The sequence below is a fragment of the Tachysurus vachellii genome, chromosome 6, assembly GCF_030014155.1.
Source record: "Tachysurus vachellii isolate PV-2020 chromosome 6, HZAU_Pvac_v1, whole genome shotgun sequence".
Classification (NCBI taxonomy): domain Eukaryota; kingdom Metazoa; phylum Chordata; class Actinopteri; order Siluriformes; family Bagridae; genus Tachysurus; species Tachysurus vachellii.
In genome coordinates this window covers 15,705,829-15,725,331 of record NC_083465.1, presented here as the reverse complement: position 1 = coordinate 15,725,331, position 19,503 = coordinate 15,705,829, and the positions used below count along the sequence as shown (strand labels likewise).

The window sequence follows — 19,503 nt, the reverse complement described above, 5'->3', positions numbered from 1 at the left end:
TCAGAGCTGCTCTGAACTGACAAAACTTGTTTTTTTGTTTTCTCATATGTTGTGTATTTATATATGCAATGTATTTTTTTTTACTGTTCAGAAAAACAATGGCATCCATTAATCATTTGGAAAGTCCTTCTCAAGGTTGTTCTCTACATGCTGCTGTCATTTGGCTCCAGTGCATGACCGATTATTTGCAGAACTAAGACTGCTTTGTAATCTCAGCTTTGGTGCAGTACTCAATTCGTCTGATGCAGGAAGTATAATTGAACATAAATTGTAAAAGAAATCATTATGTCTGAACTGAAAACACATGTTTTTGGCATCATAGGTACCTATATCCCCAGCTGTGATGAGGATGGTTATTATAGGAAGCTGCAATGTGACCAAAGCAAGGGAGAGTGCTGGTGTGTGGACCAGCATGGAGAAGAGTTAATGGGCACCAGAATCCATGGCAACACTGACTGTGGTAAGCACACAAGACGTGCAGGCACACAAACACACATACAGAGAGCACAAGGCCGCCTTTGTCGTGAGGGCTTAGATACACAAAACCATCAGTCACCCCTTTGACAGAAGACAGAGTGTTACATTCATTAGACCAGCTTCATTACCATTCCAAAAGAGCAGTTGTCGTACTTGAAATAAAGGTCCGAAAGATTAATTACTACTGGCTGTGATGGACCTGCAGGTGATAAGAACAAATACCCTGACTGGGTTTACAATAGCCATTAGAAAGCCCAATGTCAATGCCACGAGTCTTGTTTGTTGTATCCAAGCAGGTAGCTGAAGCGTTCTCATTTCTTCCTTTAGTAAACTGCTCATTTTGATGTAATGGATGCACGCTGCATCCTTACAGACACTTATGGTTTTCATTAATAGTTAAACACACAACATGCTTGTCATTTGTCACAATTTTAGCAATAAGATTCTTAATTCAGACTTTATTAGAAGGAAATTGCAGAGTTTGTGGTATATTTGCTGCCATCGTTCTGATACGCTGAAATCTTGTTTAGCTGGTGGAAAGTAAACAGCAAATCCATTAAATATGACAAGAACTTCTTCAACTTTCACTTTGTGTTTCGTAGATGAAGTGGCTGGTTACTCAGGGGATTTTGGCAGTGGTGTGGGATGGGAGGATGAGGAGGAGAAAGAAGCAGAAGACACTGGAGAAGAGGCTGAAGAAGAAGAAGAGGAGATTGGGGAAATGGATGATGGTGGATATATCTGGTAGACAAAAACGAAATGGTTGCCTGGTCAAGATAGCTTCACTTTGACCACTGATTCTGCAGCAGCTCCATCTCCTGCTGACACAAAATGGTGGAAACTGGAGGGTTGGACATCTCTATACTGCACTCCAAACAGCATTGCCCAGGGTGGGGAGGGAAGGGGAGCAGGTTATTGAGTTGTGATAATTTTAGTGAAATTTTGGGTGTGGGAAAGAGTTTAAAAAAAAGATCTTATGTATACTTGTGTAAACATTTTTTTTGTTCTATGTTCAAGATTGTGCTCTTCTGATAAAGTCAATAGCATCAGCAATCTTAAGCTGGAATCTAGGTAATTGATAACTGGATATTTTCTCTTTAGATGAACGGGAGCTTTGCAAATGCTATACAGTGTGCTTCATCTCAAATGTCACACATTATTCTTATGCAAGAATCATAAACTAAATGCACATATATATTTGGAAATGTTACTTTGGACTTGACGTGACTTTTATGGAGGCATTTAGATTTGACCTAAGACAGGCAGAGCTCGAGTGAAAACATGATGACAGAATGACACAATTTCTTGACGTTTTGGTGGGTACACCATTTACAGGCTGCAATTAACCTCATATGGTTTCACTGGTTAGAACACAGCAAGAATAACTTCTAAAGCCAAAAACTGCTCTGATAACTAATCATGTCAGCCATTGATTCATGATTCGAATTTCTGTGTCATTTGAACATACAGCACGTCCTGTCCTTGTCTATAAATTTGTGCAATATCCTAATGCATTTCTTGTTGGTCTTATTATCGATGTAAGGCCATGCTTCGCGTGTTCCTTAACACATTCCTACACATTGCTCCTTCTACTCACTTGGACGCTATTTGTTCAACAAATGAATCCCCTGAAAGTGGATATAGCGAAGCACTGAGTTTCCTTGTATACCATGTCTTAACACTGAACTTGACAACTTCTGAAACCTAGCAACACTTTGTCAAAACATGGTGTCTACTTTCAGAGTTTTATCATAGAATCTAAAAAAAAAAAAGGCTAGGGAAAATGCTTTATCTCTGAGATAGCAGTATGTCACAATAAACATGTGTATGAATAGCAGCATGGAGAAGGAGATATGCAACACAACCCAATGACACCCAAGGGGATCTGGTGACTAATCAGATCCTCTCATCAACCATGATGAAATAGGAGTCTATTATAATGTTAGTAGATGTACATATTTTTGCTGCAAGGGTTTAAAGTTTTGGTTTACATTGAAGAAAACCACATTGGTGTACCAAATGCAGTGACTTGGTTCAAATAAGACTTGATTTCTCTGAGAAGGTTTCAGGTTGTCTTGGTATCAGGTCATGTAACAGTGAGACATCAGACCCCTGTGATTTCACACACATAAAAACAGGTCTTTTGGCGTAAACACTGTGCAATCCGTATCATACACTGAAACAATCATCACATACTCTCTCCCTCTTGAGAGCACAACACTGTTGAAAAAATGATTTTCTACAGTACGCTCAGCACAAAACACACTGGCTTTGTGCATAATCCGTGCAAGTCTTAAAAGCGTGTGAATCACAGATATTATCTGGTATGTTAATACAGTCAGACAGATCCAGGCTGTGAGCTCTAAGCAGTATGGGGAGTGTGATGTAATAGGATGTAATATGCTTGTCTTCTCTTTAAATCGACAAAAGATAACAACTAGATCTCGGTAAGAAGGAATAATAGGAATTTTTTCAGATGGATTAAAGTTTTATCCGTGTCATTAGAGTGCCTGTCACTCCGGTCTGATTGTGAGGAGATAACTGTTTGTTTTCCTCACGTGTATGAGGGCATCACCTCTGAGGATGGATTAAATTGCATATGATTGTATTGTCATATAAATGTATCATTGTAAATAGTTGGAGTATACAGACACAGTGTATTTGCCCTGGCAATTGCATTAGATTTGCATTAAGCTGCATGTTTCTTTGTCCCAATATATCATCTTTTTGGCTCAGTATAATTATGATTAAAGGCTTTGGGCCCAAACCTCTTGTTCTCTTGTACTCTGTTATTCTGTGAATGAACCTTCTGGTCATAGCCACAATCAGTTTCACTCTCATTGGGTGCTTTTGAAAAGACACAGTTGGCCAAATTCTTTTAGGTTTTAACCACCTTATGTTAAAACACAGTACTGCATCACAGAGTTGCATTTAATACTGAATTTTACTTTGCTTTCTTACACTACCTTATGTACACAGACTCACACCTAAACCATATTATTTTATAAATCTTTACTAAAAATTCAATGTTAATTGGTAGCTGGTATCTGTTTAGCATTGATTAACATCGTGGAAAGATTAATATAGCACCAGTGTACAGCAAAACAAGTAGCTCTCTGAATTCTCATATAGTTGTAATATGGCACTAGTCAAAAAAGTATCATCAAAACACAACTATAGTAAAATTCATTCATCAATTTTATGGAACAATAAAAGCAAAATTGATTTAAATTTATTTTCCTAGCAATATGCACAATAGCTTATATTCTTGGTCCTTATACTAATCAATTATAATTACATTTGATGTCCAAGTAGAATTAAATGATACAAGTTCTGTTCAAGCAGACAAAATATCCAGCAATCGATAACCTTTAAAATTTATTCTCCATTTCTTCCTATTCTTCCAGTAGACTGTAAGTTCAGGAATTAAAATGACTGGAGTAGTCGTGTTGTTAATTCCATTGAGGAAATGTAGAATTCACAGCTTGCTTTGAGGACTCTGAAGTCTCCACACTCTCCTCACCTCATGGTCCACGCTGTCTAATTCCTGAAAGACAGCAGGGTCTTGCGTCTGTGCAAAGCGTCTCAGAAGAGGTTCCAGCACAGAAACTGGGATGCTGAAGTTTAAATGAGGATATGTAACCTTAGCTGCAAAATCTCTTGTATTACTGGCCACAATACCTGGATAAAAGAAAATTCATTTATTTATTGTTAGACTGATCATGACTGAGATATTGCGATTAATAATTAATAATCAAATTAATTAATTAAATAATCAGGTATAATACATAATATGATATTTTGGCATACTTTAACTAAAAAAAACATCATGTTTGTTAAATGATGCCCCCTACTGGTTAAAATCAAAACAGTTTATCCATAGCCATATACCTGTGCTATGCTGTGTTGACTTCCCACTAAAGTCAGAGGTGAATCGTGTCTGGGGAGTGAGCTATTAATTGACGCGTGTCAGTAAAGGCAAATGTTCTTTATATGCTGTTGCGTGTCTTTTATTGGAACAAACGTATCATACAGTCACCATAGTTCCATTGTTCATTCATCCACAGTTCATAGTCCACGCCAATCCTGAACATATCACATGTGTAGCTAAACAACTAAACAAAGTTCCAAAACGATGAAAGTATAAACTCAAACACAATAAATCTCACATATTCGTGGTAAAGATCCAATTCGTGGTCATGTTTCACGGTCAAAAAACTATGAGCTTCCACCGTACACACAAAAAACCTCCCTCTATTCCAGGTGCACTCATTTATTCATTAAAAGAGATCGCCCCCTACTGGTTTAACGTGGTATGTTCATATAAGGCTCCTACATGCTGTAATAATGAAATGATATTTGATTTAACTGAGATTAAATGCACATGAAAAGAGGCCATTTTATGTAATTATATAACACAGTGTTACCTAACAACTCGCCCGTTTTGGCACGGACAACAGCCCCACCACTGGCTCCGCAATTTACTGCACACGTTGTCTGTAACATCACTGGCTTGTTTTGCAGTTGGACAACTCTGGACAGTATCCCTGAGGTCAGTGAGGGGCCACAGGTCTTCCCTAAACCTCCATAACCCAGTACAAGCACATCCTCACCTAGACACAGACAGAATTAAAGTGATCTTTAATGTAGCTTCTAAACAATTGACATTTATTTTGAGACAATTCATTTCTGAAATGATCCCATAATCAATAAGTCTTTTAATGAAACATTCCACTGGTTTAAAACAATGGAACCTCTTAAATACAATTTATTTCATGGTTTATGAATTGAAGGGGAAGGAAATGGGCAAGAGTGAAGTCAAGAAACTACAGGAAAATGACAGTGTAGCATGTCTATCAGTTACAATGCAGTTTATACAAATGCAGTTTATACAAATACACAGCAACTATTTTATCTTACCAGGCAAAAAAACGGTGGTTATCTGTGGCACCGTGACATGAGGAAAAGACTCCTGAAGCTGCACAATGGCTACATCATAAGGAGAAGTTTCCTTTGTAGAATACAGTACAGTGCTACTCACAGTCTGAGCTCTGAGGGGAGAGAGACCATGTTTACCTTTGTGACTTCTGAATAATGGTGGTTTACACTATATATTTTTCAACAACAAAATTGAGAAAAAAAATGCATGACTACCTTTTACTAGTGTTGAGTGTGACTTTAAGAAACTGTCTCCCTTTCACAACGTGTCTACATGTTAACACTAAACTTGGACTTAACACAATGCCAGAACCCCAAACTTGTCCAGATTCAACCACAACCACCACTGGGTACTTTCCATTTTCTGAGTTTTGGGGTGCTGGGACATGAGAGCTATCAGTGATTGAGTGTATTGATATCTCTCTCAATGACTGATGGCAGGTTACAGCCTGTGATATGTTTTTTAAAATTAAATGCAGAGAACACACTAAAGTCAGACCAATCCATTCATTCGACTTCCAACACAGTGGTGAAGTGATTAAACCCACAAGATACGGCGTGTCTCCATCACTAACAAAGAGGCCTCCTCCTTGAGTGCCGGGCAGACAGCGGGCATCTGTCAAAATCAACGCATTGTCCTCTCCAGCCAGGTTGCTCACGATGCCTTTGCTCAGTGTGCTCATGAACAGATCTGGACAGAACGAACCGAACGGAGATCCACACGCCAGGACAGAACATCCCTTTGCAAGCGCTGTACTCTTTATCCAAGGCACAGCATCAGCATCAGCATCAACTTGGGTGTCTGTGGTCATCCGCAGCACTGCAAACCAACTCAAGAAATTCGAGTCGTAGAGGATTTCATCGTCCTCATCCAGATCAGTAAACTTCCACTGTTCAGAGTCAGTGAACAGTTTTTGAAAAGCCACCTGAAACTCCACACAGTTAATCATCATGAGCAGCTCAGCAGGTTTACGACACGTCGGACACTCGTTCGTTAGGAATCTCTTGCTTGTGCATCGGTTTACTTTAACATCTACGTGATCTATGAAAACTTGGATTTGGTTACTAAATTTGTAAGCACTTAATATATTGGGGTTTTGGCGTTTACACTCTTTATCTAATAAAAACCGAGAAAACAACAGACCACTGCAGAGCACAAGTCCAGACTGATAGTTTATCACCACTCCACTGCAGCTCAGTGGGGTCACAGTCGGCTGTTGCTGCTTGTCATTGCACATGGTCTCAGAAACAGTTACAACACAACACATCTGCTCCACAGACATCATCAACAACAGCAACAAAACAAACCTGTCGCATTTAAAGCCCCTACAATACAGACACTTCGGAGATGTTCACCTTCTGTATGTAATAAACACTAATCTCATCTAATCTCATCTCATCTCATCTCATCTCATCTCATCTCATCTCCAACTCGATTGAGGGGCTAAAGTGAACTTTTATCCCAATAAACTGTAGCCTATATATATATTTTTTTTAAATAATTAATATACTCGTGAAAAACACTACCAGTATAAACACAAGTAATATTAATCGAGTCGATTAAACTTATCCTACGTGTTTTATATAAAGCACAACCAATGCTACACTACTGCTGATGTACCAACATGACAGGTCAACGTGGATGAAAACAAACACGAACACTTCCGGGTTTGATCTCATTGGTCATTGTTACAGGACCGCGTCGTTTCCCATTGGACCGCGTGAGTTACCTACAAGTATTTTAAATCGTGATTGGAGCGTCACCAAAACACCACAGTAAACTTTAAAGTTGTATAAACCATATATAGCTAATCGTTCAAATCTGATTATGGATTTTGAATGTGGAAATACTTCATATATTAACAGAAAATAAATGTATTTCTCACAACATTGTACACTATATGGCCTATAACACTATATAAGGTTTGAGCACCTGACCATTAAACCTATATGTGCTTTTTGAACATCCTATTTCAAGATTATAGTATAGGTTATAGGTATATAGTAATAATAATTCTTCTAGGAAGGCTTTCCACTAGATTTTGGAGCAGGGCAGTGGAGATTTGTGCTCATTTGGCCACAAGAGCACCAGTGAGGACGGGCTGTAATTTCAGGTAGGAGGCCTGGGGTCACTCTGGATAAGAGTGTCTGCTAAATGCAGTAAATGTAATGCTACCTCAAACAAAGACATTATAGACCAGCATGTGCTTCAAACTTTGTGGCAACAGCTTGGGGAAGAACCACATATCAACAAAGTACAGACAACATGCAGCAATAATGTTCGTTTTTATTTTGTCTGCTCCAAAATAACGCCATGAAGATTGTGCTATTATGTTTTTGTTTTTTTTTGAGCCACATCAGTTTATACGATTATACTTACAAATGTGAGAAGTGACTTAACATTATAGTCTGTATTGCACAAATGCTCTTTTTTTCTGAAAGGTTGTGGTGTTGTTCAAGCTCTTGTTTAATCACTGCATGCCATTTCAAGTGGAAGGCCAATAATTTGTGGGTTTAAGTGTGGTTAAGTGTGGCCTTAAAACTAAATTCTTTAAAACAAAGAAATGAAAAAGTAAAGTAAAGCACCAATCAGTTGCTGATACCACGCTCATTAAGGCACACTGGTGTCAAGTGTTTAAAAATAAACAATAAAGCATATGCAAGCTACATAGGTCTAGTTATTGCACCATATTCCATATACCTTTTGGTTTAATCCCTTTACCAGTTTGATAGAAACATATGCAATACATATTTATGAAAGTGTATCTAACAGAAAGTGTATGTAATGTAGACTGAACAAACCCTGAACAGAAGACTATTTAACCCAAAATAGCTCCAACTGAACATGTACCATACAGTGTCCTTAAGTTTTAAATATTTTTCCTTTGAGCCTACATGAATTTACTTTAGAAACATATTTTAATTTTGGCACAATTAAAAAAAACTACTACTGCTAGAACAATTGTCAGTTTAAATAGTTCTTTACTCCTGAGCCAAACGTCAATAAATAGAGTCACGCAAGATTGGAGAGGTTGTTGGGTCTTAACCAATCAGTCAATGTATTGAGAAAGCCATCGGAAACCTTCCCCATATCCTTGTCTTTTTAGCACGCTGCACATGAACACTTCCATTGGCCTCATATTCAGTTCTTTCAGTCCAACATTCCCCTAAAGACAAACAATCAATAACTGGTAAAATTCATTTCAAATAAAGGAAAAACAAAATTATGCAAATCGTGACAATTCTGTCACTGCAAAAATTACAGAATTGTACTGCCTCTTATGCAAAACACATTACTTAACAAAAAGCCTGATCAAAGATTTAAGCCTGGCACATTTACCTTTAAAACTACATGAAGAAGACATACTAAGGAATACAAAAAAACTACAATGAGCAATAATATCTGTGCCTTATGATGTGTTTGATAATTTTTACCTTCCCAGTAGTGTGTCCATGTAGACCAAATTTTCCTCTCAATGAATCTTCACTTATTGCCTCAGGTCGATCAATTTTATTTCCCAAAATAAGGATTGGCACGTTGGATATGGTCTCATCAGTTAGCAGGGCCTAAAATGGTACAATGGTTGGAGTTTCTATATAAATTGTGTCTTGGTAAAGGGAAATGTTAACATAAATAAATTTTTAAATTATGAAAACATAACAACAATAACATCAATAATAATGAGCTTACATCTAGTTCAACTTTAGCCTCATTTAGACGCTCATGGTCAGCACAATCCACAAGGTAGACTATTCCGTTTATGGCTAGTAAGTAATTCTTCCAAACTCTTCTTGCTGCAGTTGAAGAACAAAATATATTTGCAAATCAGTAAAACTTGTATCATTGCATGTCCCTGTAACTGTGAAGTACACTAACACTAACATAAACCGTACTGTACACTTCAGACGGTTTGATGGATCGCCATGGTTACCTTGCGCATGCCCACCCAAGTCAAACGTAGTAAATGTCATCCCAGCAATGGTCAACTCTTCTGAGGCTGATAGAAATGATAAAAACAAAGGTCAAATAAATGACACCAGCCTAGATGGTCAGTTTTGCCTATTGAAAGATTTTCCATGCCTTTCCACACATATTGCAGTGTATTCGTGCAGAACAGATGGATAATGACTACTGACTTGGATGAAGTGTTGGCACATGCTGCCCAAGTCGATCGTCCTTAAGCATGTGCAATAATGTTGTTTTTCCTGCATTGTCTAATCCAAGGAAAATCAGCTTTCCAGACTTTTTATACAGTCCTAAAGAGAGAAACCAATCATGTGTTCCTTACAGTTCAGAGTATTGATATTAATAGTTAATGGATATAAACAATGGTAGAAACAATTCTATAATGCAGAAACAGTCATATTTGTGATACATTACCTAATATCTGTAAAACACTACTAAATCCTTTGTAGATCCAATCAAATATGAAAGACATTCTGTTGCTGTTCCCTGAAGGCAAAGTAATAAAACAAGCCTGCACAGATATAACAATACAAACTCATTAGTAACAACCATCATGGCAATTTCACAGAAATGTTTTTGGTACGGTTTAATGGACAAAACCAGGCTATAATGTAAGCAGTGGCATGGATTCATAACGTTTGATAAATCCATGCTTAGTCTATGGAGGACATCTTAATAATGGTATTCTTTCTCTCTCTCTCTCTCTCACACACACAGACACACACGCACTATGTCCGATTCACATAATTCCACTATATTCGTCTGTGTCCTACAGAAGCAACACTAGCAACCAACTATTTTTGCAAACGGGCAAGTGATAGTTACCCGACACCATGGGCCAATGCTATATACCCCCACCCCCCAGACACCCCCCCTCCCCACACACACTGGAGCTAATGTTACATCTGCACATAAATCTACCCTTATCTATCTATCTATCTATCTATCTATCTATCTATCTAGACAGACAGACAGACAGACAGACAGACAGACAGACAGACAGACAGACAGAGAAAACCAGCTCTACAGCCCTAGAGAGAAACGTGTTCCTTACAGCTCAGAGTATTGATATTAATAGTTAATGCCTATAAACAATAGTATAAACAATTCTCAACAGTCATATTCGTGATGCATTACCTAATATCTGTAAAACACTACTAAATCCTCTGTACATCCAATCAAATATGAAAGACATTATGTTGCTGTAATATCGACAACATCATTAATAACACAGTTGGCCAATAAACCTGATTCTGATTCTGATTAAAAACACGAACGACCGCGCATGCGCACGCACACACACACACACACACACACACACACAGATACATACATACAGTACATACATACTATATATACACACACACATACACTCGTGCGCGCGCGTCTACAAATGTCACTCAGTGGACCTGAACTCAGTTTGTTGCAGTTGTTTTGTACAGTTTAAACCTCGCCGATCTGCTCACATTACTTGTTAAAGACACAGAGTATGATTTAAATCCCTGACAACACTGTGGCCGACCGTCCCACAGCAGTTGAGTAGCCTTTATATAGACAGAGAGCTCAAGCAACAAAACACACCTTTTTGGTCCCGCTAGTAAACAGTTAAAAGCATAAAATCGACCACATCATTAATCTAGTTGTAATCGCATTAAGCCATTATAAGGTACACAGTCTGATATGGACTATGATGGTATATCCGACTCCTGTATCAGTATAAATCCCACCTCAATGTGCGTCACCACGTCAGCGACAAGTCACTGAAACCACCTGAGCTTCCTGAAGGTCTCTGCTGTGTCCACGACTCCACCGCTGTGTGTGTCAATACTGACTGCTAGCTACATTGGCTAATTTGTAAATAAACGCGTCAAGTAAACAAACTGTGCTCGGATACGCGTGAACTGACCCCGTGTGCAGAGCCCTCGTGTGGTGGAAACTTGCAATGCAGTGTGTGGGTGTGTACAGTGTAATGTAAAACAGCAGGTGTGTGTGTGTGTGTGTGTATGTATACAGTGTAACGTAAAACAGCAGCTATGTGTGTGGCGATGCAGTGTGTGTGTAAAACTTGGGTGTAGGGTTTTCCAGTGCGAGTATATCAAAGTAAAGATGCAGAGGAACAAGCAGGTTTACCCACACAACACCACTGGCCATTACAAGTACACAGGTGAACACTGCTCATAAACTGTGGATTACTACTTTTACCCCATCACAATAAAGTCATTGGGTCTAAGCTGCTGGCTAACCCATTGAAAAAGTTCTCGTTACACCCCTTAAGGTGCGAGACAACCTGCCACCGCCATTAACACTGAGCAACAGCACTGTAGCATGGAGAATGAAGGCCTTGTTTTATAGCTATAAGTACTGCATTATCAGAACCGTCAGTCATCACATCATCCATATACGTTACACACACTATTGCTGCTGTATATTGTACAAAAGTTCTAAAGTAAACTCTATTGTACCTGACGCACAATACTGTTATTTGCACTACCATGCACTCTTACACTTTATGTACATTACTGATCTGTCTTATACTCTGTATTCCTATTTAATACTCGTACTGTCTACATTGTCTCACACTGTCTGTTTTGTCTTGTCTGTTTTTGTCTTGTATAGTCCAAGCTAAATGTATATTGTTATTTATGTGTGTACTTTTGAGAGTCACCGACACCTGGAACCAAATTCCTTGGCCAATAAACCTGATTCTGATTAATATTTATAAAACAGAAACACAGATGACACCGTGATGGGAACAAACAGAAAAACTTTATTGATGCAACCGTCACCTGAGTTTGACTAGATCATAAACAATAAACAGTATGCAATCTAACAGTATTTTGGTTAAATTAATGAAATACATAATTTAGCAATATGTGTTAATGTTTAACTGCTACTCTGAATGTAAACTTGCATACATGTCAAATTATTTTCATTCTATGATTACATACTCCAAATGGCTGCAGTTGGACTGGTCCAAGATTTGTCTTTTCTCTTTTCACTTCTGATAGTAAAACCACCTGTCAACTGAAAAAGAAGAGAATCAATGTTTTTTTGTGCGTTTCATTTAAAACATGACATTTGCTCTTCACTTAAAAAATAAAACACCTCAATATTAGAATTTTGCCCCAGGAGAGAAACTGTCTTTGCTTCACTATCTTACAAATAAACAATTAAAATTCAACTAGGTAAAGGCTTTACAGAAGTTTATAAGTAAAATATATTGGACAGAAATACAGAGCTACTATCTGAACTCTCCATGTCACTGGTCATTTAAAAATCTACACCATTTATTTGCAGATGGACACAGAAAATGTGTGTTTAATAACTGAGTAAAAAAGAAAAAGACCTACATACCTGAGTCTGGGATACATGCAGCATTGCCACAGGGACAAGTCTGAAATGAGCAAAAACAGCATGTAAAGGAGTTAAAAAAGACTGAAGGCTTATGTATAATAAATCCTGTTCTAAAATGTTTTAGTCCGCAAAGTACAAACCCCTGACAACAAGAGACGAAACATGGACACAAGAGAAGAAAATGAATAGCAACATTAATATTCCTAGAATATTCCTTACTGCATCTATGCAAACTGAAAATACTGAAAACAGAGAATGATTCAATGAGTTGTTTTCTCATTTATTATTTGACTAATAAATTAAAACAGGCTTTTCACTATGAAACGAAAAATTCCTTTAAAAAAAATATTGTACCCTCTAGCTTTAGTAAACAATAATACTTAAATCTCCAGAAATAATAGGTTAGAATAATAGGCTTAGAGATTTTATGCTAAAAAATACGTTAGAAAATTGAAACGTTTGCCAATGTTGTTTAGTTTGTTTCGTTTGGAAACTGTATTTAGATGTGGCTCACTGTGTAGATTAGCTAAGACAGAAGAATAACAAACTAGTCGATATTAATGAATTGCCTGTAGATTCTGTCTGTTTGGTTTTGTCACCCTTATCAGTAAGTAAAGAGAAAGGTCAGGGAAGTGGGTCAAAAGAAAGCACTGAAAATCGACAATGTACTCAAAAGATTTAAAGGCTTTAAATGCCAAGCTTTTTCCATTTAAAAAAGATTACCTTACACGGATATTTCATACATCTATCTATGGTGTGAAAAAGTGTTGGCCCCCTTCCTGTTTTTTATTTTTTGCATGTTTGTCACACTTTGTTTCAGATCATCAAACAAATTTAAATCTTAGTCAAAGATAACAAGTAAACACAACATTCAGTTTTTAAATGAAGGGTTTTTTTATTAAGGGAAAACAAAATCCAAACCTACATGGCCCTTTGTGAAAAAGTGTTTGCCCCTAAACCTAATAACTGGTTGGGCCACCCTTAGCAGCAAGAACTGCAATCAAGCCTTTGCGATAACTTGCAAGGAGTCTGTTACAGCGCTGTGGAGGAATTTTGGTCCACTCATCTTTTCAGAATTGTTGTAATTCAGCCACATTAGAGGGTTTTCGAGCATGAACCCCCTTTTTAAGGTCATGCCACATCATCTCAATAGGATTCAGGTCAGGACTTTGACTAGGCCACTCCAAAGTCTTCATTTTGTTTTTCTTCAACCATTCAGAGATGGACTTGCTATTGTGTTTTGGATCATTGTCCTGCTGCAGAACCCAAGTTCGCTTCAGCTTGAGGTCACAAACTGATGGCCTCACATTGTCTTTCAGGATTTTTTGGTAGACAGCAGAAATCATGGTTCCGTTTATCACAGCAAGTCTTCCAGGTCCTGAAGCAGCAAAACAGCTCCAGACCATCACACTACCGCCACCATATTTTACACTTTGTTATGATGTTTTTTCTGAAATGCAGTGTCACTTTTATGCCAGATGTAAATGGGACACGCACCTTCCAAAAAGTTCAACTTTTGTCTCGTCAGTCCACAGAGTATTTCCCCAAAAATCTTGGGGTTCATCAAGATGTTTTCTGGCAAATGAGAGATCTTTTTGCTCAGCAGTGGTTTTCATATTGGAACATCTTTGCCATGCAGGCCATTCTTTGCACAGTCTCTTTCTTATGGTGGATTCATGAACACTGACCTTAACTGAGGCAATTGAGGCCTGCGGTTCTCTGGATGTTGTTGTGGGGTCTTTTGTGACATCTTGGATGAGTTGTTATTTAAATCATTTCTTGATTGCGAACAGGTGTGGCAGTGATCAGAACTGGGTGTGGCTAAAGACAGAGTCATGTAGGTTTGGCCTTTGTTTTCCCTTAATAATAAAAACTTCATTTAAAAACTGCATGTTGTGTTTACTTGTTATCTTTGACTAATATTTAAATTTGTTTGATGATCTGAAACATTAAAGTGTGACAAACACGTATAAAAAAAAAAATAAATAAATAAATAAATAAATAAATAAATCAGGTAGGGGCAAACACACCACTGTATATACATTTCGAAAGATTTTCATATGAAAAAACTTTAGAAGAAAAAAGTTCTTACGCCATCAACAAGTGCCTTGGCGTCCTCCAGTGAGCAGCAGAATGTACTGCCTGGCTCCGACACACAAGTGTTTTTACTATACAGAAGAGCAAAGAGATCAGGAAATAATGTATGACAATGTTGATATTCAGGGGTCTGTATCTTTTCAGATTTCTAAGCTACATCATTATTTATTACAGACTATTACAGATAACTTTATGGAAAGTCTGTGTAACATGGTCCACATCAGGGCTTGATGTTCTGTAATTTCATGGCATGTTCAGAGGTCCACATAAAAAAATTAACAGCACTCCCTGGACCTACAGCACTCACTGGAAAATACAGCTGTTTTGATATTCAGCATAACCACTCTCTTGCCCATGAGATATTGTTTTTATTCTACTGTTCTATAAACAAGAAATTAATATAGATTAAGTGACATTTCAGATACAATATGCCCAAATGTTCTCTTTATTTTTGCTGTACAAGCGGAAATGGATCCCTGAGAAGCCAAATGCAATTTACAGCATTTCGGCTAGCTGACTCACATTGATTTTTAAATTCCCATTAAAGGTTGATTCCAGTAAAATTAACATTGTGTCGTGTCCTTTTTAACTTCATCAAATTGCTTTCATATTTATAGTATTAACTGATGATGTCGCCAATAGTAGTAGTAACACATTTGAAATTATACATGGCAAACACGAGCAATATGAGTTATAAGCAGTAAAACACCCCAGTACTATTTTAGGAAACGCAGGCAACTCATGTGGCCAGTCAAATTAATGGACTGCTAAGAGTTAGTCATTTGCTTCATGAAACAAAAGAGCACAATTTCCTGAAATCTTTAAGCATCACAAAGAGATTCATAAAAAGAAATTGAAAAAGCTCTCACCAACTTAAAGCTCCTGCGCTGGTCTGCTGTGATATAAGTGCTTTCCAGAAGTCATGAGTGCTTTTGATTGTCTTAATAGCAAAGTCCTGTATTTAAAAATACAAGAATTAAATAAATAAATAAAAACGTTAGCAGCTTGTACTGAACTTATTTTCAAAACATGCTTATTGAGATGATATCCAATGTAATAAAAAGGAACATAACGTGGCAGCACTTGTCAGTAAGTTAAGTGCATTAAATAAAGATTAGGGAACAACAAATAAGTTACGACTGTGAAAAAGTAAAAATTAGACAATAAGAAAATGTTACATTTAACCACATGGTGAATGTTTACTTATAACAGGAGACCTTATTGGGCTGCGTTTGTTTGTTTGTATACAGTATACCCGTGTGTTCCTGATACTGTGTACATTAATTAATCTGTCTAGTAAATATCATTCTGCTGTCAGTCAGATCAGATGTCAGCAGCAGGTGATGCACGAATAGTGCATTAATTGTAATCATGCACATAAGGTAAAAATGTCTTCTGAAAAAGTTAATAAAAAATAAAGCAGTAGGGTTTTTCTTCTTTTTTTAAGTCTGAATTGTCCAACCCTCTGGATTCACCTGGGTGTATGTTTTTCCCTTTTTCTATTGACCTAAACACTGGAGAACAAAACATATATTTCACCTTGTCTTTAAACTCCCCATTGAAAGCAAACTGGTTTTCAGGCTTTCCGTCTGGTACTTTGTACCGTCTAAACCAGTCCACAGTAGCTTCAAGGTAGCCAGGCTTGAGTCTCTGGACATCAGTAATATCTGAAATAAACCGGGCAAATGAGAACAATACCTTTCTAACAGAAACTGCCATGCCAATAAAAGTCAACAATTCAATAAAAGCGATTCATATCTGAGAATTTATGCCTATATCCAAAAAATTTAAGTGGGACTTTAAAAATCATTTACCATTCAAGTCTTTTGCTTCTGGGTCATCAACATTAATTCCAATAACTTTCCAGTCTGTTTCACCTTCATCAATCATAGCCAGTACACCCAGAACTTTCACTTTAATAACTTCTCCTCTGGAGCATACCTGAAAAAACGGGCATTTATTTATACTACAACAGAGACCTACACAAGGAACATAATATTACAATTAACAAACAAATTAATACAAACCCTGCTGCCAATTTCACAGACATCAATTGGGTCATTGTCCCCACAGCATCCAGTGTCACAGTCTTTATGACCAGGGTCTTCCCAGGTCTGTCAGAAGGTGGGAAAAAGGTTAGAATCACCAAGATACACCAAGTGGATTCAGAAAACCAGGTAAACCATTGAAACCAATTTTAAAAACGTAGCTAATTAATGCTTCATTGATTTGATATTTATTGTACTCAGTATTTCCTGAACAGAAATGGCAGGGTGTGGTATTGCACGTGTGTCGTGGTCGTGTGTTTCCATGAATGGAAAGAAAGGTGGGAGAACCAGCAGGTAAAGTGTGATGATTCTTTCTTACTTATTATTGTTGAAGGTTGATCTTTAACCTTTTTTGAGTTCTAAAAGTGCAGACTGAATATACGTGAGCCTGGAGTTCAGTTAAAATTCCACCTGCCTCTTGTATCTTCCTCCACACTCTCACAAACCCAGCCACTTTCATAAGGATAAATTATTTACGGAAGTTTTTTAAAACCCTCTTTTTGACAGGTATTATAGCTTTGACCGGAGATGTTGCCATAGCATCAGTGATGTCTTTCCAGAATTTACTTGTTTTCTCATATTTAGTGAACAAATCGTGTTAATCATTCACAATGTAGGACAGACCCACACCTATGCACTATGATAACTTTTAGCAAAGAACTTTTAGCAAAGTCACTTAAATCTTCCTTACCTGAGGAATTGCACCATAGTTCCAGATGTATCCTTTATGTGGGAAAACATTGGCCACATAACGCAAATTCCCCTTTTTCACATCCTGCTTTATTGGATTAAGTGGGTCCTTTGTGGCAATCTGAGAATGAAAGCACTTTTTAGCACAGAGTTAATCATAGTCACGACACTGTTGGTATAATTATATAATACTCTAGGAACATTGAGAGTGGCACAGTTAATTCATTCATTTATTCATTCGGTCATACAGCGATTCATTCATTCTAGTCATACCTCCATTTTTGCATTTGTCCATCTGGGTACCTCCACAACCATGTGGAAAATGTTCTGTGGATGTGGAATAAATAATTGTTAATGGATAATATTTCAATTCATAATATCATTTCTGCTCATGATATCTGTTCTTTAATCCTAAAATGTTTATGACTAGTATAGCTTATTGCAAAAGGAAAACGATGAGATAAGTATTCCAGTGTAAGCACTGTGCTAAAAGGTTGACAATTTCTTGCAGCAATAGCTACAAATATTTCGAGTTGAGAAATATCCTTTTATTAAGTCTGGAGAAACTTGTGAAGTTACACAAGTCTCAATAGCTTTGACGGAAGAGAAACAACCAATTTGCAAGAACACAATACCTGGGCTTCATCTGCATACATAGGGATGTCATGGAATGGTGAAATGTATTTTCCATCTTGGTCCTCTGTTTAGAGAAGAGATAAAACACATTTCACACATAATTCAAATATTTCTTTCAAAAAATGGTGTAGGTCCAGATTCTTCTCAATCAGATAAAAGATTTAAAAACGCTTTCAATTTCACAATTTGTTTAAGGCACTGCCAGCTTAGTTTTAGTTTTGTAACACACACACAAGCACACCCTAATATAACAGTCGTTATATTTATATTTCATTATGTGTTTTAAGTCCATAAACTAGCATACAGGTAACGCCTTAGAGGAATAACATACCATACGTTATACGTTATAGAGGCATAACATACATTACCTGAGTACACGGTTAGAAAGCTCAGTACCCAAGATGGCGTTAGACAGTCTTTAAAAACTACTTTTTTCAACGTTCCCGGTAATATTACAGAATCATGAAAAGTTGTACTCGATAGTAGGGTGTATTATTAAATCAGAGTGTTAGCAAGTTAGCCGTAGCTACCCTCAGCATCCAAACTACCTTTCACTTTCTCTTGGCTCTGACAAATCTGTTTCTAGTTATTCTTAAACACACACTTTCTTGCCAGAGAAAGTGCCATATGTTTATATGAATGAAACAGCTCTAATGGAGCTGCTGGTCTGCAATGACATTTGACAACAAGCTAGCATTTGCCCTTTAAACGCACTCAGGATACTGCTAGCTAGCATTGAGCTAAAGCTTGAGCTTGAAATGCTTGCGCGCGTGCAGGTCTGTATGGACCATTTCAACCGTTCGCTGATGAATGATGTAACTGTAGCCAAGGCAACACGTGGCCCAGTCTCTATCGATTCAAAAGAAAAGCATCATGTTTGTAAGGTTTCTTATAAATGAAAAGAAAATAGAAAATAGAAACTCACTATAAAACACTCTATAGCTCAGAGTGTTGGGATTTCCTCGTTCTTCGATTGAGTAGCTCATGGCTGCCGGTGAAAAGGCGACTCAATGACGTGGGACTCAAAAGTTCAACAAAAGCCTGCTGTATGAAGGAAGAGTCGAAACTCAGACAAAATTAACCCTCTTTTTTCCACCAGAAAGAACCGAGTGCTGGTTCAGAGCTAGTGCTGCTTCGAAATTGGTTCCACTGGTGAACCTTCTAACTCGTATATCTATGCTTCTAACTGAACCGGTTTGCCTTTCCCTGCGAGTCATCACAGAGCCGAGTCTGACGTCACTGTATACGCCTCTAGCTCAGAACCAGCACTCAAACTGCATTGGTGGAAAAGGGGCG

General features: G+C 37.6%; 4 protein-coding genes across 5 annotated transcripts in view; 1 reads left to right on the top strand and 3 right to left on the bottom strand.

The window, feature by feature from the left end:
- Positions 1-3,261, top strand: part of spock2 (SPARC (osteonectin), cwcv and kazal like domains proteoglycan 2) — a 28,374-nt gene extending 25,113 nt beyond the window's left edge. The window contains exons 9-10 of the mRNA XM_060872524.1: positions 323-460; positions 1,080-3,261. Coding sequence (XP_060728507.1) covers positions 323-460; positions 1,080-1,225 — 284 coding nt within the window. The 3' untranslated portion in view covers positions 1,226-3,261. The remainder of the gene's footprint in view (positions 1-322; positions 461-1,079) is intronic.
- A 213-nt stretch (positions 3,262-3,474) lies between these two features.
- On the bottom strand, positions 3,475-7,544 carry tysnd1 (trypsin like peroxisomal matrix peptidase 1). The gene is made up of 4 exons (XM_060872521.1): positions 5,632-7,544; positions 5,398-5,528; positions 4,905-5,090; positions 3,475-4,158 (listed from the first exon to the last, which is right to left on the bottom strand). The coding sequence occupies exons 1-4, from the start codon at positions 6,699-6,701 to the stop codon at positions 3,956-3,958; spliced, it is 1,590 nt and encodes a 529-aa protein (XP_060728504.1). The 5' UTR covers positions 6,702-7,544; the 3' UTR covers positions 3,475-3,955.
- Positions 7,545-7,682: 138 nt separating this feature from the next.
- Positions 7,683-11,312, bottom strand: sar1ab (secretion associated, Ras related GTPase 1Ab). Of its 2 annotated transcripts, none has more exons than XM_060872522.1 (7): positions 11,110-11,312; positions 9,797-9,893; positions 9,553-9,672; positions 9,348-9,413; positions 9,107-9,210; positions 8,851-8,982; positions 7,683-8,582 (listed from the first exon to the last, which is right to left on the bottom strand). In XM_060872522.1, exons 2-7 carry the CDS (start codon positions 9,852-9,854, stop codon positions 8,466-8,468), a joined length of 597 nt encoding a protein of 198 aa, XP_060728505.1. In that variant the 5' UTR covers positions 9,855-9,893; positions 11,110-11,312; the 3' UTR covers positions 7,683-8,465. The 2 variants fall into 2 exon arrangements, with proteins under 2 accessions (XP_060728505.1, XP_060728506.1); XM_060872523.1 differs by lacking the exon at positions 11,110-11,312 and adding an exon at positions 10,754-11,021.
- Positions 11,313-12,129: 817 nt separating this feature from the next.
- ppa1b (inorganic pyrophosphatase 1b) lies at positions 12,130-19,428 on the bottom strand. Its single transcript, XM_060872520.1, has 11 exons — positions 19,133-19,428; positions 18,207-18,271; positions 17,845-17,898; positions 17,573-17,692; positions 16,861-16,947; positions 16,648-16,774; positions 16,373-16,500; positions 15,703-15,788; positions 14,829-14,904; positions 12,737-12,776; positions 12,130-12,406 (listed from the first exon to the last, which is right to left on the bottom strand). The coding sequence occupies exons 1-11, from the start codon at positions 19,191-19,193 to the stop codon at positions 12,378-12,380; spliced, it is 873 nt and encodes a 290-aa protein (XP_060728503.1). The 5' UTR covers positions 19,194-19,428; the 3' UTR covers positions 12,130-12,377.
- Positions 19,429-19,503: the final 75 nt, after the last annotated feature.

Bases quoted from the DNA above. Each gene is read 5' to 3' on its own strand.
- tysnd1 (XM_060872521.1), bottom strand. From the start codon at position 6,701: ATGATGTCTGTGGAGCAGATGTGTTGTGTTGTAACTGTTTCTGAGACC. The intron at 5,529-5,631 runs GTAGTCATGCAT...CTCTCCCCTCAG, and splicing joins ACACTCAACACTAGTAAAAG to AGCTCAGACTGTGAGTAGCA. The intron at 5,091-5,397 runs GTAAGATAAAAT...GTCTGTGTCTAG, and splicing joins AACCACCGTTTTTTTGCCTG to GTGAGGATGTGCTTGTACTG.
- sar1ab (XM_060872522.1), bottom strand. From the start codon at position 9,854: ATGTCTTTCATATTTGATTGGATCTACAAAGGATTTAGTAGTGTTTTA. The intron at 9,673-9,796 runs GTAATGTATCAC...TTCTCTCTTTAG, and splicing joins TAGTGTTTTACAGATATTAG to GACTGTATAAAAAGTCTGGA. The intron at 9,211-9,347 runs GTAACCATGGCG...CTTCAACTGCAG, and splicing joins CTTGGGTGGGCATGCGCAAG to CAAGAAGAGTTTGGAAGAAT.
- ppa1b (XM_060872520.1), bottom strand. From the start codon at position 19,193: ATGAGCTACTCAATCGAAGAACGAGGAAATCCCAACACTCTGAGCTAT. The intron at 17,693-17,844 runs GTATGACTAGAA...TTTCATTCTCAG, and splicing joins GGACAAATGCAAAAATGGAG to ATTGCCACAAAGGACCCACT. The intron at 16,948-17,572 runs GTAAGGAAGATT...ACCTTCTGACAG, and splicing joins ACTATGGTGCAATTCCTCAG to ACCTGGGAAGACCCTGGTCA.